Here is an 18,811-nt window from a genome sequence, read left to right as displayed (position 1 = left end):
GTGTGACAGACGCTGGGCCCATTCCAGGCAAAGGGAGGTCCAGAAGTCCTTGGTTCTGATATCTGTGAAAGGGACAGATGCCTATGGGCAAGTGTGTACAGGCCCACACACACATGTGCATGCACACATACATACACACACACTCATGGGATTCTATGATGATCTGGGAAGAGCACCACTACTTTCTACTACTTGAAAACAGAATGAAAAATCCTAAAACACTAGCCAACAGACTCAAGGGACATAAGAAAGAAAATGCATCATGACTGTGTTGGGTTTATGCCCAGGAATGCAAAAAAATCTAATATTAGAAAAATCTATAAGTATTATTCACTGAATTAACAAATTAATGGAGAAAAACGTCATATGATCATCAACAGATAAATAAAAAGCACTTCATGAAATTCAACACAAGCTATTGATAAAAGTGTAGTAAAAAAGGAGTGGGAAGAAATATCTTTAACTCAAAAAGGGGTACCAAAAACCTCTTACAGTAAACATCATCTGTATAGAGAAAATAGTAAATGCATTTCCCTTTAAAACAAGGATGTCCACTATCACCACTACTCTTTAACTCCGCATTGGGGGTCCTAGCTAGTGGAATCAGACAAGAAAAATAAGTGCATACATTTTGAAAGGGACCAAATAAAACTGTAATTATTTGCAGATAATATAGTTGCCACAAAGAAAACCCAAAAGAACAACCAAATTATTAGAAACAACTGAAGAGCCGGCCCGGGCTAAAATGCCACAGACTACCAGTGTTCTTACCAGAATTTCATCAGTTTTTCTTAAAAACAAACAAACAAAAACCCTTCACCTTTGCTGTGTGCTTTTGGTTAACTTTCAGGTTCTTCAGTGGTTTTTGTCAGTTTTGTCCAATTTTATCATTGTTTCACCATTTCAGAAGTCTTAGTTCTCTCATTCTTTCATTGCACCAGCTAATTGAGTATTTATTCTCGAAATTTATTAGTTATTTACTATCTAACAATCTATATGTTTCAAAGACAATAAATATAAGAATGAAGTCCATCTTGCAACAGATATATATATCTTAAAGGTAGAGAGCACTTCTCACTCATTTTTGTAACCCCAGGTACAAAACCTGGAGTAATGCTTAATACATAGTGGGGCTCTTACTATTTCCATAATGTCTATTTAATGAGTCTCCCCTCTACCTACCACTTTGTAAGATGTCTTACAAACATGCAAAGCAGTAAAATAACTGTCATTATTTCTAGCAGATATGACAGACTTGACACAGGAGTTTTAGAAAACTTCAGTAGAAGATAATTAACATTATCTTTAAGGAATGAGAAATGGAAAGGCAATGTTGGACCTGATGATTGCAAAGACTCTTATGACCCAGGGATGGGAAGGGGCGGGGAAGGAAAAGGACAACTTACATCAGCATCTTCAATTATGGTGACAAGGTATCCTCAGAGATGTGCTCTCAATCTTTCTTCAGTTGCCAACCCATTTGATCACTGAATGAAAACTATGAGCCCTGTTTCCCAAAGCCACACTAGGAATGCTTCTAAATTTTCCCCATTAAAGAATAATGGTTGCTTCCTCTCTTCCCATTTGAATATCCTTTATTTCTTTCTCTTGCCTGATTTCCCTGGCCAGAACTTCCAATACTATGTTGAATAAGAGTGGTGAGACAGGCATCCTTGTCTTGTGCCAGTTTTCAAGGAGAATGCTTCCAGTTTTTGCCTATTCAGTATGATATTGGCTGTGGGTTTGTCATAAATGGCTCTTATTATTTTGAAGTGTGTTCCTTCAATACCTAGTTTATTGAGAGTTTTTAACATGAAGGGATGTTGAATTTTATTGACAGTTTCTTCTGTATCTATTGAGATAATCATGTGGTTTTTGTCTTTATGTTATGAGTTACATTTTGCAGGAACAGAAAACCAAACACCCCATGTTCCCAATTCTAAGTGGGAGTTGAACAACAGGAACACATGGACACAGGGTGGGGAAAAACATTCACTGGGGCCTGTCAGGGAAGGGCGGGGGATGGAAAGCATTAGGGAAAAGAACTAGTGCATGCTGGGCTTAATACCCAGATGATGGGTTGGTAGGTGTAGCAAACCACCATGGCACACATTTACCTATGTAACGAATCTGCACATCCTGCACATGTACCCCAGAACTTAAAAGAAATAAAATGCAAAAAAAATTATAGTTGCTGTATCCTCTGTCAAGGTAAAGCGAGATTCCCTTCTACTCGTAGATTAATGAAATTTTTGTTTTTAACCTGAGAGGGTGTTGAATGTTAATGGATACTTTCCCTGTGTCTACTGACATTGTAGGACTTTGATCTTTTATTCTGCTAATGTAATAAGCTACATTTATGAACTTTGTAATGTTTGCCTATCATTACATTCCTGTACATTCACTGCTAAGTATTCTAGGATCTGATATTATTTTATACATTGCTGGTCTATGTTTGCTGATGTTTTACTTAGGACTTGAGCATCTACATATATAAACAATATTGTCCTATAATTGTCTTTGCTTGTGCTATTGTACATGTTTCTGGTATCAAGATTATATTATCATCACAAAATGAGTTTAGTAGCTTTCCTTCTTGGTTTCTGGTAGGCTGAGAGTGCCAAAAATCTGAAAATAACAACTCCAACAAGACTGAACTATATTTCTCTCTTGTATAAATGTCTAGGGACATGGTCCAGAGTGATACAGCCCTCCACAATGTTGGACACCTATACTCTTTCTACCTGGTGGTTCTGACACGTTTGTCTTTGCCTCATGGTCCTTAATAGAGGCACTTGGTTTCCATGAGGCAAGACAGAGGAAGGGATGAAGAAGAGAGCAAAGGATACTTGCAAGTGCTTTCTTAAAGAAGGTTCCCAGAAGCCATCCCACAACACTGCCACTTACATCCCATTCTCCAGGATTTAGTCATAGGGCCACACTTAGTAGAAAAGAAGGCTGGAAAATGTCATCTTGAATCTGAGTAGTCATTAATATATAATATATAGTTAAATATAGATGGTATTCTTGTCGTCATTTCCACAAAAAGTACAGAAAATAACAGACTAGATTCTAAGACTTTTTGAGTATCTACTGCGTGCTAGGGTTGAGGTAATGTTTCTAAGAAAAAATTGGATTTAACTTATAACTCTGTCAACTATTCCAAGAACATCAGTGATTGAATTTATGAGAAGTCCCTGTGTTATTTGTTTATCGATGTTTAAGCCCATGATGTACATAGCCTGGGAGAGGACATTAGGGTTATGGAGAACTGTACAGGAAATAGTTCCCTGCTGGAGTGGAGGGGAGGCTTGCACCATTACAGAATTCAATTCTATGCATTAATGGGGGTGAAAGATAACCTGGATGATCCAACAGGGTTAAACAGGTGGCAGTATAGCTGATCAATTTAGACTTTGGTCAGTGAAAATGTGTCATAAGTTAGACAAAGGTAAAATTAGTGGACAGACATCTGGAACCCCAAATCTCCATCTGGAAAATGTCATGACATGTTTATAATTGAGAATCCACCCTCTGAGGTGGAAGTTATTAAAAACTGCAGACTGTAGATGAGATTCACTGTCTATAGGAGACCTTCCCAGGGGTAACCCGTCCTGCATATTGGGTAACAGTGAAATTGTAGCATCTCATCAGAAACCCGTCAACCTAAGAAGCATTTGGTAAGAAGATGAAGTTGAATCTTTGGTTATGTTCTAAAAAGTGGCCCAAGACGGCCGGGTGTGGTGGTTCACAACCTGTAATCCCAGCACTTTAGGAGGCCGAGGAGGGTAGATCACCTGAGGTCAGGAGTTCGGGACCAGCCTGGCCAACATGGTGAAACTCCGTCTCTACTAAATATAGAAAAATTAGCCAGGCATAGTGGTGCGCCTGTAATCCCAACTACTCGGGAGGCTGAGGTGGGAGAATTGCTTGAACCTGGGAGGTGTAGGCTGCAGTGAGTTGAGATCAAGCCACTGCACTCTAGCCTAGGCAACAGAGTGAGACCCTGTCTCAAAAAATAAAAGTGGCCCAAGATGTTCTAAGGTAATAATAAAAAGGCAAATGCAAATAGAAAGGTGGTGGGTCTTATCCAGGCTTCTTGGGAGAGGTAAGAGGATGCCCTGTGTGGGGTCGGTGTTCTACAGAGGACCTGGGTTCTCAGCAGCCTGCTATATTCTAGGACACAACCATCATCGAATGGTCATCATTCCAGTGTATCACATTTCTCTTTCTTCAGAGAAGTCATATTGATTGAGGGATGGGCTTCTGGTTATTAACAGGCTTCTAGATGCAGTGATACTCAGGGACACTAGCATCCTCTTCTTTGTTACGGGTCTCCTAGAGGAGGAGAATAAATTGTCCTTTTGGTTTACAGGTCAGCCCTGGGCTATCTGGATGACAGCGAACTATCTCTGTGTGAACTGTTCAGGCCAGGAAGGGTAGTGACAACACCAAATGACTCAGTTGAAAACATCCAGCTCCATTTCGGGCCCCAGTGTCTCTCAATGGCTGTTACTGGCCATTGGGGTGGGGGCAATTCTTTGTCATGTAAGATTGTGCCACACATGCTGGACACTTAGTATCCCTGGATCCCAAGTGCTGAAGGCTGTTAACACTTCTTCGTCATTGTGACAACCCAAGAGCAGTCCCCTCCACTCTAAAACTTGTCTCCCCTTCCCTTGGCTCAGTTGAGAGCCACTGACTTGACCAATGTTTACATTTGTTTATGTTGCTCTGGTTAGGGAAAGTTTTAGCCAAGGAAACTTTATGACTAGCTAGAGAGTCATATGTGTGAAAAATGAAACTGTTTCAATGCTGTAGGAAGGCATGGGGCTCAGGTTCTGGGGATTCTTCTCTTTACACTAAACGCTATGTATTTCACAGGGAGCCCCAAGATTGCATAGGCCAGAGGGTTCAGGGAAGTGGACTCTTTATTTTAGAAGTCCAGTGGGGAAGCCAAAAGCCCTCCCAAAGCCCAGCACAGTTTCCTGCCCCTAGTGGAGGCATCTTTTCTGACCTACCTCCCTGGAGAACCCACTCCACAGGATTTTCTCCTCATTGATGAAGAGTCTTTCTCCCTTCTTGGCATAGACGTTGTAATACCCAACTTCCTTAAACATGATGGAGCCATCCTCTGGGGAGAGGTGCCAGTTGATGATGGAATAGTTCCCTACCAGGTCACCACACTCATCAAAGGTCACCTGCTCCCCCATATTGTTGGTAAAGTTGAGGTGCCGTAGGTGCTTCAGGACCTAAAGAGGAGCAGAGATGAATGAGTACAAGCCACACGACTGCCACATACGACCAATAAGGTCGTCTGTGCCCTGCATAAGAACGGTAAACTATCTTGCTCCAATGAAGTGGGAGGAATGTGACTTGAGGAAGAGGCAGCTTTTTCTAATTCACCCCAAAGTACTTGCATGTATTAGCAGCAGCCCCGGTAAGCCACGGGCTTTAATTATTATTCAATTGTAATTAGGGTAGGAAGCACCTTCTCAAAGATAAGGAAAGGAATGGGAGACATTTCACCTGGCAACTGGCCAGGTCAAAGATTCTGCAGGTGTGCCATCACCTGGTGGTGCCCCAGGAGGGGCGGGATTTATAATCTGGATCCCATCCCTGGTATCTTCTGAGCTGGGCTTTGAGGAAGGGGAGGAGAAATGGCTGAGAGCTCTTCTCGGCACTTTCTTTCCCTATGGTCCTGCTGCTGTGGAAGCGCTTTGCTGCTAAAAATTCACAGGGCGCACAAACCCTTAGTAGGAGTGGAAGGAAGAAAGAGATGAAGCTGTGGGTGAAGCCCTGGCTATTATTGTTGTCAGAGCCATGGCAAATCCTTGAATTTTTATGAGGTTTTACATGTTGCAAAGCCTTTGCACGAAAAAGTCATCATGATAATTACTAACACATATCACATGGTAGCATTTAAACAGTTTAGGTATCAGTCACTTGACTACCGTTGAGGCACAACCCTAAGTACTTTATATTCATTATTTAATCGAATCCTCATAACAAATAGTATTAAGCTGATTTTATTGCTGGAGAAACTGAGGCACAGAAAACTTAAGTATCCCGTCCAGGGTCATAAGCCTGCATTCTTAATTGCTATACTCTACTGCAGCATCATTGGGCTCCTGCCTCTGCTTCCTCGCATGCTCCTGACATCAGTCAAGAGGGGGCAGTGGGTGCTCAGCCACTTATCTCTCATGTGGGGCCAGCCTTGTGTCACTGTGGCACCATGTGAGAGTAGGGCAGGGTCTAGCCTGTGAGTGTAGGACACAGCTTCCACTGTACCTCCTGAGTCTCCAGCACTTTCCCATTCTGAGCTATATTTTTTGTTTGTTTTTTTGTAGAGGCAGGGCCTCACTATGTTGCCTAGGCTGGTCTCGAACTCCTGGGCTCAAGCGACCCTCCTGCCTCAGCCTCCCAAAGTACTGGAATTAGAGGCATGAGTCACTGTGCCCGGCCATTTATCTTTTTTTTTTTTTAAGTTCAGCTTTTTATTAAACACATTATATAAAAGAGGTTTAGTTAAAAAGATCAAAGCTCATGTCATCATCAGACTGCTCGGATTCTTCTTTCTTTGCTTTCACTTTCTTCTCCTCAGCTGGAGCAGTAGCAGTGGAGGGGGCAGGAACTCCTGCTGGTGCAGCACCAGCTGCTGGAGCAGGTCCATCAGCCCCTACATTGCAGATGAGGCTTCCAACGTTAACGTTAGCCAGGGCCTTTGCAAACAAGCCAGGCCGAAAAGGTTCAACATTTATACCGGCTGCTTTAATGAGGGCATTGATCTTATCCTCTGTGACAGTCACCTCATCGTTGTGCAGAATGAGGGCCAAGTAGATGCAGGTGAGCTTGGAAGTCATGGCGTGGGCGGGTGAGTCTGGGGCTGGTGCTGCCGGATGTCACCGGATGAAGTCAGGGCCTCACCCCAACGCGGCCTTAGCTTCCTCGGAAGGACTGAGTACCTTGGTGGCAGCTGAGGAAAGGTCATCATGTTTTTAAGGTACCTAAAATCCAATGTCTAATCTGACAGTGGGACAAAGTTTGGGCTGGGTCCATCTAATGGATGACATTAGTAGGCCTTTCTGAGCCTACATTAATCTGATGTGCATGACAAACACGCAGACTGAGCCATTCTAACTTAAAAGGAGAAACAATAAAAAATTATTTTCTTAAAGTTTGTAAGTATTCATTAAAAAACTCATGATAAATATAAGACTGGGTTTTTATACTACAGGAATCAATCAACCAGGAAATATTTAGAGGATATCCACTGTCTGTTCTGAACTGGGCTGCAGAACTACAAGACATGGTCATCCCATCTTCATGGAGTTTTCATATAGAATAGGAGATAAAATACAAGACATAAATATTCGATGAAGCAGTAAACAGTGCAAGATAAAATATAGTTAACTGCTAACTTATGGGCTATCATCTCTAACTACAGAGAAATTCAGAGGAGATAGAAATTAAAAAGGGCTGAAATAATCAATGCAGGCTTGAGGCATAGTAAATATTTTGGCTGGCAAAGGACAGAGGGAGGAAAGGTGTTAAAAACAGTGGAAGAGCATGGGCAAAGACATCACATTAGGAATAAACATGATGTGTTATGGGGCCAGAAAAGTGATCAATTTCTCAAGAATTGTGTATGTACTAGAGAACAAAGGGAAATATGGTAGATAAGTAAAGAGCCAAGGCAAAAAAGAGGCTAGATTTCATATCAAAAAGGTATGGGATTAGATAAGAAAAAGCGTTGATAAAAATGTAGAGAACTTGGAATTCTTCATAGACTGCTGGTGGGGATGTAAACTGGTGCAGCCACATTGGAAAAAAACTCTGTTAGTTCCTTAAAAAGTTAAACATGGCCAGACACGGTGGCTCACGCCTGTAATCCTAGCACTTTGGGAGGCCGAGGCGGGAGGATCACGAGGGCAAGAGATCGAGACCAACCTGGCCAACATGGTGAAACCCCGTCTCTATTAAAAATACAAAAATTAGTTGGTAGTGGTGGCACATGTCTGTAATCCCAGTTAACTGGGAAGCTGAGGCAGAAGTATCTCTTGAACCTGGGAGGTGGAGGTTGCAGTGAGCTGAGATAGCACCACTTTACCCCATCCTGGGCGACAGAGTGGGACTCCATCTCAAAAAAAAAAAAAAAAAAAAAAAAAATTCCACAAAGAAAACCAACTCAAGATGGCTTCACTGATGAGTTCTGCCAAACATTTAAGGAAGAAGTAATACCAATTCTATAAAAGTCTTACAGAGCTTTATCAAAAGGGAGTCAATACTGCCAAACTCATTCTGAAGTCATCATTACTCAGACACCACAACCAGACAAAGATATTACAAGAAAATAAAACTATAGACCAATAGTCCTCATGAACATAGAAGCAAAATTTCTTAACCAAATTTTAGTAAATCAAACACACAAATACATGTACAAAAAAGAACATATATTATGACCAAGTAGGATTAATCCCAGGAATGAAAGTTTGGTTTGATGTTCAACTACATTAACATACTACCAAAAGAGAAACCATATAATTATCTGAATAGATACAGAAAAAGCACTGATAACATCCGACTCCTATTCCTGATAAAAGCTCCAGGCAATAAAGGAATAAAAGGGATCTTCCTCAACCCTATAAAGGGGATCTATGAATGCTAACATCATACTTAGTGGTGAGAAACTGAATGTTTTCCCCCTGAGATCAGAAGCAGACGAGAATGCCTGTTTTCACTATATCTATATAAGATTATACTGGAAGTTCTAACCAGTTCAACTGGGTTGAATCAGGCTGAGTAAGACTGAAAATATGATCTAAATTTTAAACTCAAACAAAAACAAGCAAACAAATAAAAAGGCCACAATAATTTTTTAAAAGTTGTTGTTTTCTTCTTTCAGGCATATTCATTAGTACAAATTAGCCTAATAAATTGTTCCTGATAAAGATTCTTAGGAGGCCTACATCAGTTTCTGGATCTTTATGCCTCAATACTCCTGTTTATACTCTTAGAATCCTTACCAAAACATGTTTTCCTTCATGTAATTTATGTTGATGATAAAGCAGAACTAAGTTTCAGCCCCAGTTTATGAAGTCAGCATTACTGTGATTTTGTTGTGTGAGAGTTTTCTGACCACTTCTCTGAGATCACTGACTTCCCTTATCTAGGTACTCTCTTACTGTCCTCTCAGGGTTATTTTCGTCCCATTTTCCGTCTTTATTCATTTGTTTATCCAACAAGCATTTATTGATGAACCACTACTGGCTAAGCAGTCATTGTTTTAGGAAAAAAAAATACAATAATATTCAAGATGGACAAAGAGATGTTTAATATGCTCCAACCCAGTTGATTGTGTCTGCTCTGAATTATTTGTACACTATACTTTCTCTTTGTGTAAGGACTGAGGTGTCAGGACAATTGGTGAACACCCAGGATTCAAGGCAGTGGACAAGTGTCTTCACTTGGATACCACTGGCTGATCTGGCAGCCTCTCAGGAGCTAGAAGGCATGTGGTGCCCAGAGGGCAAAACTGTTTCTTTTAGCAACGCCCTTGGCCTCTTCAGGGAACAGATCACCTGGAACAGATGTGGCTTTCTTACTAGCTAGATATATGACTTTAGGAAAATCACTCTGACCTCTCTGGGTCTTTACCTTCTTCACCTACAAAAGAATAATACTCAAAACTAATATTTACTAAACATAGTATATGGGCACTGTCCTAAGCACTCTGTGCATATTAATTAATGTTATCCTCATGATAAACTTATACATTTCATGATCTCTATTTCTCAGGTGAGAGGGAAAAGTGAGGCACAAGGACACTAAGTGACTGCCCAAGGTCATAAAGCAATTAGGTGGCAATTAAAATTTAAACCAACTCAGTCTGATGTGAGACCAAACTGTTAACCATTACACTATACTACCTACTCACATGCAGGAGTGAAATTTGACATCTATTAAGTTGTCTACATCTAGTTATAACAGGTTAACTGGCATAATATGTAGGTTGAGGAAATGGACATATTTTAAAAATGGAATGGTAGAGATCTGCAATGCTTGTGGCAACACAAGAAGCCATAATTGGGAAAATGGTCTAACCTGAATGACACCCTGATCTCCATGCGTAGCCAGAACTTCCCCACCTGGGGACTTTACGTTATTTTTTTTCATCAATTTTTTTGAGTTATAATTTATATGCACTGTGTATAGTTCTGAGTTTGGACAAATGTATATGCCTGGTAACTACCACTGCGACCACCCCAAAAGGTTCTGTGGTGTCCCTTAAAGCCAACCTTCACCCACTCAAAGTCTTAGGCCACCACTGATCTGTTTTCTTTCTGTTAGTAGAGAGAGAATATCGCATAAATGAAATCATACACTGTTTTTTTTTTTTTAGTCTGTATCCTTTTGCTTACTTAGCAGGGCATGTTGTGAGCTTTCCTCCAAGGAACAGATCCTTTTTCATATCCACAAATCCTATCTACCCTTCAAGACTCATCTCAAATGATACGTTTTACTTTTTTCCTTACTTCAAATCCTAACCTGAATTATATTGAAGTATTTCCTCACAGTAGGTATATAAATAAAATCATATTAATGTGGAATTTTTTCTACTCAAAATTTGTATGTTATCCACTTATAATCAATCAATTATTATATTTACCAAGTCATATCTCTAAGTCACCTCTTTAAACATCTTTAATATTTTTGGGGGGCAGGTTGACTTGCAAGTTTTGCATTTAGACATTTTGTTTTCTGCATAATATCTTGCCTTTAGTTCACATAACAGGGAAGATGTAGATGAAAACCATTTCACCCTTAAGAGCAATGACAGGGAATTTTTAAAATGATAATCATCGACCCACAAAAAAGCAACATAAGTTAAAAGATAATTTAGATATCTGCCCCAGAGAGAACACTCTTTTGTTTTAAAAAATGTTTTAAAAAGGAACTGACAGTTCCTTTTAAAATGTAATATAAAATTTTACTTGAGATTATTATTCAGTATAATATGCTTCCCAATTTTTTTTTATTTGGGAAGTAATATGAGGAAAAAGATTAAGTGAAGGGGAAGAGAAACAAAAAAAAGCTAGTAGAAAGATCTGAACATAGGAGAATTGCTTGGACCCAGGAGGTGGAGGTTGCAGTGAGCTGAGATCGTGCCACTGCACTCCAGCCTGGGTGACAGAGCAAGACTGTGTCTCAAAAAAACAAAACACAAACAACAAAAAAGATCTGAACATAGAAGATAACATACAGACACAAAGAGACTTACAGGCTCACAAAGAAAACATCGCCAAGAAAAACACATAGATCTAAAAGAAGGGCAAATACAGGACATGCATACACTTAGAAGGTATTCTTTTATGCCATAATATTCCCATCTTGTGGTCTTTTAGGGTATTTCCCCTAAAAGATTTTAAAGTCAAACTGTTTCCCATTATAAGCATAAATGGGAATCACCTCTTGGCACACATGCTAAGTTGCGTCAATTGAATTAAGCTGAACGCTAGAGACTAGAAACCCCCGACTCTGGTCTAGGACTTCTAGCTCTTACACAGATAATGAAGGCCAGGTCACACAGATAATGAGCTTGATGATTCTTGTCCAATTCCTGTGCTAAGAGCATGGGGAAGATCCAGGTCCTATTCCCTTCTCTAACCCCAGCCATGTTTTCTTATACCTCTTCCATCTTCTTTGGCTCTCCCCACAATTTATCCCCCTTTCCCCAACTTCCAGCAGTACCAGCAATTCCTAGGAAGATCAACTCCATCTGATTTCTATCCTCACCACAGTTGCATGCCTGTTTTTTGACTAGAAAGTGTTGGTGTGAGAAGCAGGAAAGTAGGAAGCACACCTTGTGCATGATCATCCTGAGAGAAGAAGGTGGTTCCGTACTTACATACGTGATGTTCCATTCAAACTTGTGGGTGAGCACGTGACCAAAGCTTGTCCAAACAAAGCCTAGAATACCTTGGCCACAGTGATTGATTCAAGAATGGATTGTTGGCTCAAACAGTTCCCTGCAAAGGCCTCTAGATAGTGTTGACAGGTCAAATCAACTAGACTGCTATTCACTCATTCATTCACTCTATGAATATTACAGTGTCAGGCATTCTGCACAAAGTGCTGAACAATACAGGCATGGTTTAAACATCTTTTTTTTTTTTTTTTTGAGACGGAGTTTCGCTCGTTACCCAGGCTGGAGTGCAATGGCGCGATCTCGGCTCACCGCAACCTCCGCCTCCTGGGTTCAGGCAATTCTCCTGCTTCAGCTTCCTGAGTAGCTGGGATTACAGGCACGCGCCACCATGCCTAGCTAATTTTTTGTATTAGTAGAGACGGGGTTTCACCATGTTGACCAGGATGGTCTCGATCTCTTGACCTCGTGATCCACCTGCCTCGGCCTCCCAAAGTGCTGGGATTACAGGCTTGAGCCACCGCACCCGGCTGGTTTAAACATCTTTAATATTTTTTGAGGAAGGTTGACTTGCAAGCTGAGAAGGAGTGTAAGAAGGGCTTGGGGGTCTCCAGGAAGAGGTCAGGAGGCAATAGTGAGTTGTATGCTCATAAATCACCTGCTAGTGCTACTTTTGAGGCATATGAGTTGATTGATTTATTTTTGGGCGGGGAAGGGAAAGGTCCACAAAAGAAAAAAATTTGTGATTAACCCTTATAACCAGAATTTTAACTAATAAATGTCTATTTCAGTCAATTGAAGAGCTGTGGAAGCTTAAGCTGGGTATAAAAACAGCAAAAATGAGGAAGGAAGAATAATCAGAAAGTGTGTTGTGGGAGTATAGTTTGAAAAGGCTTTCAGGGGAAAGTGAATTTTGAAAACGATTTAAATGTTCATGGTGGAAAATGATAGTAGAGATAAAAATTGATGGCCCTTCTGGTGTGGGCTATGGCCTATGCAAAGATCCTGTGCCAAAAATTAATAAGTGATTTGTGAAGAGGTGTCATGCAGGCTGGCTTATAGGGGAGGAACTGAGAGAAGGCAGACATAGAGTTCCAGCTGGAGACTTGGGTTAGATTATAGCTCTTAATAATGAGAATGAATAATTGCTAGTTATCTCCTGGCCAAGATCTCAAACTCCGGAATGCCCACCCAGCATCCTGGGTTCCTGAGGCTCAAAGGAGACCTACACCAAGCACTCAGGACATTTTGGCCAATATCCCGTTATTCCTCCCTAGGGCTCTGATCCCATTTTCCTATCTGTGCTCTCTCCTTGGGGGATTTTGCCAGACCATGTATGAGTCAGGAGAACATATCTTTACCCGGGCCATGGTTGGGTGAGGTGTCTGTGTAGTGGACATTTTGAACGTTGGCTGCTTTGCTCCTATTCCTTCCTCCTTTTGGTAATGGCATCCTGACGTCCCATTAGAGATTCACTCCCCTCTTACTCTAAGTTTATGTAGTTGGGAGGACTCATAGCATCAAGGAGGAATCCATGGCCTAGGAATGGTCAATAAACTTGGTTTCTGGGACTTTTACAGGATATCCTGGGAAGCAAGGAGATCCTAGTTTCAAGATGCTACAGAGGCTGAAAATTGCTAACTGGGGAATGAAGAACAGAAAGATGAGATGAAAATACCTAGCTGTACCTGGAACATTTCTGATATTCTCAGTAACACAACCCACTACATTTCCTCTTTTTTTTTATTGTTTATGCCAATTTGGTTAGGGCTTTCTTTTATACAACTAAAACTCCCAATTGTGACTGTAGCCTGTCATGGCTTTTTTCTTACGGGTTCAAGCTCTGGTTTTGACCATCTGGATTTTCTTTCCTCATCTGGAAAAGGAGTAATTGGAGAGTAGAACTGCCAAGTTTCCTCCTTGAAGCCTGATTTCCCTTCAGCCACACCCTGGTCTTGCAGTTTTTTTCAAGAGCTCGGGTCCTTCTTGCATTGGACATGAAAGGCAAGAAAGAAAAGATGATAATATCAACGACCTAAAAGATTGCCCCTTTACTCTGCTACTTAAAACCCCACACCTTAACATCATCACTACTGAAGACTTCAGAGTGTTTGACCTTTATTATAGCACCTCTATCTTGGCAGGGTAGCGGTTCTGCTAGAAGAAGGAAACCCACAGAAATTAGAAATTTTAGCCAACAGTGATGGTTGGGTGAGAAGTTCCCATACAAGAAGAGCTGGGAATTTGCAGATCCAGTCTCATTTGACCAACTTAGACAGTCACTCCTTGTCTTTCATGAGAATCTCTACAGTGACTGATACAAGCTGTATGCTCTTTGCTTCTTGGTATCCTTCCCAAATGGTTTGTGGTGGTTGGGTTCTGTATACAGAAGTGTTCTAGTTATCATTTGTAACCTAATTGATGGATTAATTAGAGGTACACTGAAATCCTACTATAATAATCATACATCTGTTTAGAGCTTGAAAGTTTACAAACTGCTTTCACATATATCATATCATTTAATAGTCAGAAGAACTTTGGGTGGAAAGTAGGCTAGACATTAAGTCTGTGTCACAGATGGAGACACTGTGACTTAGAGCCTCAGTTTGCCTAAGATCACACAGCTAGGAAATGGGGGAGCTGGAGGCTTGGACATTCCATTCAAATTAAGGGATCCCTGCCCTCTCCACTGTCATGGAGTCTCTCTGATAGGTCAGTTTAGAACTAAGGAAAATACAAAAGGAGTCTGGTTGAAAAAATAAGGCACATATGCAAGACCCAAACAGCTATTTAGGATATAAGCTCACGAACTGAAAAAGATTATGATGTCTCTCCTGTGTGTAAGTGAAAAATACAAAACAAGACTAAACAAATGTGGGAACTCTGCTTAAGTTCTGATTTTTTCTGTGATAATGACTTCAGTGCTCTTTTTTGAAACATTCAATATCAAATCCTTTTATAAAGAGTTTTGGGTTTCTGTGCCTTTGATTTGCTTTTGTCCTAAGCCATGCTTAGCTGACCTGCTGGGTGACTTGGTATAGGCTGTGGGTAATGTAATGGCAAAAGTGGTGGCTGAACACAGTAATACTAGCTTTATGCCACTTAGTATATGGAATGTAATAGGTACTAAACAAATCTTCTTACTCTCAAGGGATCAATATTGACCCTATAGACATTAGAAAAATACCCCACTCATTACTAAATCTGTTCTGGGATATTTGAACACTTTTAGGGACCATACTTTAGGTATTCTGAACCTCTGGACTAAAGAACAGTTGAGTCAAGGCTTTAAATAGATAATCAAATTACTATCAATTTTTCACAAATCAGTTGCTCAAGATTTTAAAAAGCCACTTTGAATCCAAAGCTCCATTTAGTGGCCTCATTTAAATACTGCCCTTTTCCAGTAACTACTATCTTTCTTGCCTGGAGTTGCAGCCCAACTCTGCTTTCTTATACAGCAAATTGCTATCTCAGTGAAGGACGCACCTGCCACGCCTCAACCTTCTTGATGTCTGCACAGGAGCCATTGGTGAAGAGCCCTCTCCCAGGTGAGCAGGTATATATATCTTGCAAGGCATGGGCAATGGAGTAGACTGCTAAGTACACATTGTAGGATATCCGTAAATGTGTGTAATCTATGTAAGGGGTCTCGACACTGCTGATGTTCTCATCCCCTGTACAGAGGGGTCGGAAGACTGACGAGCTGTTGCTAAACCTGCTGCCACTTTCTTCGTGACCTCTCAGAAAGTTGTCCACGGGTAAAGGTCCTTTCGCACCTTCTTGGAGGTGGCAGTTAAATGTTTCTTCCCAAAACTCCTTGGCAAAACCATTGTGGACAGACTTTCTGGGATGGACCTTCTTCAGGAATTCCCGGAACCCTGGGATCTGCCCAGCCTTCAGAGCGAATCCAATGGTGCCTCCAACCACATGGAAGTACTCGGGCATGGCGATCAGGGAGGAGCTGGCCCAGGCCTCGCTGGCCAGCCAGATCTTGCCTGTGATATTGCGCCGGACAATCTCCTTGATGAGGGGCTCAAGGTCAGGGCCACTGGAGAAAACCACGATGACTTTGGCTGTGGAATTCTGAATCACCTCCACCACCTGCTGGATCTCTTCCTCATCAGAGTACTGGGAGATGAGTTCACTGAAGTCGATGCAGATGTCCCTTTCCTCAGCTTCCTCTCGGAATTTCTCAATCCCCGGCCGCCCGTAGTCATCATCAGCTGCAATTGTGCCCACCCAATTCCAGCGGAAATACTCGATGATGTCTGCCATGGCGGTGGCTTGGTGTTCATCATTGGGGATGGTTCGGAGGAAGGACTTGAATTGATTCTTGTTGCTGAGGAGTCTGCTGGAGGAGGCATAACTGACCTGGAGAGAACCAAGGACACAGTGAATGAGTGAATGAGTGAGGGAGGGAGGGAGGGAGAGAGGGAGGGAGGAGGTGCTAAGGGAGCCTCCAGGCTGTTGTGGAGATGCCTTTCTGAGCATGCCTTGGTCTCATTTATCAACTATGCTGTTCACTGTGTGCAGGATGAAAGGGTGAGGAAAAGCAGCATCTGTTCTGCTCCAGCGTGAGCACTTAAGCACCTTTTGCTCTATGAGGGAGCATCCTAATTCCCAGTGGATGATTCTTCACAATGCTACTTTCAAAATTGGGTCTGGCTATAAAATCAACCCAACAATAGTGGGATGTACTTAGCCTTTCTAGAAGAGTCTTCATGCACCATTTCATGTTTCCTCTAACCTCCTCTGTGCTGCCTTACTGGTCATAATATATCCATGTACATATCTTTGGCTTCTTGGGTCAGCTTCTGATCTGAACAGTTTAACTTCCCTTTACTGCAATAAACACTTTGTCCACAATCCACTTCTGGAAAGAATCAGGTTCCCTGTGGATTCTAAACTTCAGGCTCTTCAGAGAAGTCCCAGGGAATTCCCTTTTCTTCTTCTGCCTAATTTCTCTCTTGCCATCCTCTGGTTATTCCCCCTTTTCCCTCTCCTCCCCACACCCCAGTACATTAGAAAAAAGTAACCTTAATTGCAGTCATTTTTGAGAACTGTTTCTTTTAGGCTCCATTAAACCACTAGGCTCAATCCCCCTACACCACAATAACAATGATGTATGTCATTAAATATCAGAAAAACCTCCTTTCCTCTCCATCCCACTATTGTTGGATTGATTTTTTGGCCAGACCCACTTTTGAAGGTGGCATTGTAAAGAATCTTCTATTGGGAAGCACCATCCAGAGCCCTCTCCTTTATTCAGTTACAAGTGATGACTGAGCCTGCTTGGCAGGCTTTTGATGTGGGTCTCAAAAATCTTCCAGAGGCTGAATAGGAACCCTGAGAAGCTGTCTTGACACGTTTCCACTCTCTAAGACATAGCCACTTATGCATGTGAGCAAGAGTATGGACTACCAAGGGAAGAAAGTCTTGCCCTTGATGTTAAGAGATTGTTGCTTAAAGAAGTAGCCAAATACCACGCAAAGCATTCGTTAGTGCAGAGCTTTCCCACTTCTTTTCACATTATGGCAACACATAGAGCAAATGGAGGAAGCTGATCAACCCTGGTGGGAGTGCTCTGACCACTCAGGCCCCATCTGACCACCCCAAAGCTTAAGGGGATCCATATCTTGAGGGGATCCATATCTTGAGCACTCTGTGTCATCATGGCTCACCACTTAGGAAGTTCCAAGTTATGGGATCATTTCTTCTGAAGAACAAAACATTTTTACACAAATAAAGTTTTTTCTAGAAAATGAAGTAGCTTCATATCTTGTGTTCTCTAGTTTTTCCTGAGAGATTTTAAACTTCTTAAGAAAACAGGTCGAAGGTATTTGGGAGAATGTGTTTTTAATATTTCTCACCAATTGAAACAGTTAGTTTTCTATGTCTAATATTTTTAAATAAAAATTTCCAATGTATTTCTTCTTATTGATGAATAGTTTCTACATTAGAAACATAAAAGGCATTGGTCTGTGAAAAAATTAGGCCAACTTTACTAAAAAACAAGTATAATTTATTTCAGGCAAGTGCTTTTATTTTAGAAGGTATAGTATAAAATGTATTATTTTTTCCTTCATCAGAACAAGCTATTCTTGAAATACCACAGAACTTTATGAGGCAGGTGGTTTAATTAAGTAATTTGCTTAGATGTTATTGTTTTTTGAGAACTTGGTTAGCAGACCTGAATAATAGGCCTCTGAATCAGATTTTTGCAAATACAAAACCTACCATTAAAAAAAAATCCATCCATTATTGCTTGCTTCTTGATTTTCTTTTCAAAAATAGGCCAAAAAGGCTTTAAAGGAATAAAAATAAAAAAATAGTATTCCTCATGGATATGTTCTCTTAAGGAATATATTTATAATTTTTACCAAGTTTTTAAAAAGCAACTCTGAAGTGGAGTAAATACACCTTTGTGTCCCTTAGAAACTTTTTTTTTATTGTAAGAGGGGAGAATTTCACTAATGATTCAGAAAACTGTTCCAACCGCAATTTGTTCTAGCTGGTCTGCTTGTTCCATCCACTTGGTGGCGTGGCTGGCATGAGAAATACTCCTGGGTCCTGACCCCACCCGGCAGGGCAGTGGTTCCCAGCCCTGCTGCACATTAAACTCACCTCCAGAGCTTTAAAACCTCCTGACATCCAGGCTGCGTCTCAGCTCAATTAAACCATGATCTTTGGGGAGTGGGACTTAGGCATCAGTATTTTTAAAAGTCCCCAAGTGATTCCAATAGGTAGCCATGGCAGAGAACCCCTACTGTGGATAGACTTATATTGGTTTGATTGATAATCAAAGCACTTTTATAAATTCAACTTAACCTTATCTTTCATCCAAACCACAAAGAATTAACACCCTGCCCCCTTCATGTTCTT

General features: G+C 41.1%; 2 protein-coding genes across 6 annotated transcripts in view; both read right to left on the bottom strand.

Annotated features, from left to right (window-relative positions):
• The window catches only part of CASR (calcium sensing receptor), a 78,169-nt gene that overhangs the window by 4,479 nt on the left and 54,879 nt on the right, over positions 1-18,811 (bottom strand). For all 4 annotated transcript variants that reach the window (XM_012476238.2, XM_012476239.2, XM_012476237.2 and 1 more), the window contains exons 4-5: positions 15,416-16,300; positions 5,022-5,252 (exon numbers count right to left, since the gene is read on the bottom strand). In XM_012476238.2, coding sequence (XP_012331661.2) covers positions 5,022-5,252; positions 15,416-16,300 — 1,116 coding nt within the window. The remainder of the gene's footprint in view (positions 1-5,021; positions 5,253-15,415; positions 16,301-18,811) is intronic.
• LOC105733677 (large ribosomal subunit protein P1-like) lies at positions 6,471-7,167 on the bottom strand. Of its 2 annotated transcripts, XM_064374694.1 has the most exons (2): positions 6,799-7,167; positions 6,471-6,723 (listed from the first exon to the last, which is right to left on the bottom strand). In XM_064374694.1, exons 1-2 carry the CDS (start codon positions 6,861-6,863, stop codon positions 6,525-6,527), a joined length of 264 nt encoding a protein of 87 aa, XP_064230764.1. In that variant the 5' UTR covers positions 6,864-7,167; the 3' UTR covers positions 6,471-6,524. The 2 variants fall into 2 exon arrangements, with proteins under 2 accessions (XP_064230764.1, XP_064230763.1); XM_064374693.1 differs by having other exon boundaries at positions 6,471-7,167.

Source organism: Aotus nancymaae, unplaced genomic scaffold (genome assembly GCF_030222135.1).
Source record: "Aotus nancymaae isolate 86718 unplaced genomic scaffold, 86718_ANA_hifiasm-v0.15.2.pri h1tg000011l, whole genome shotgun sequence".
Taxonomy (NCBI): domain Eukaryota; kingdom Metazoa; phylum Chordata; class Mammalia; order Primates; family Aotidae; genus Aotus; species Aotus nancymaae.
This window is presented reverse-complemented; position numbering and strand designations above follow the sequence as displayed.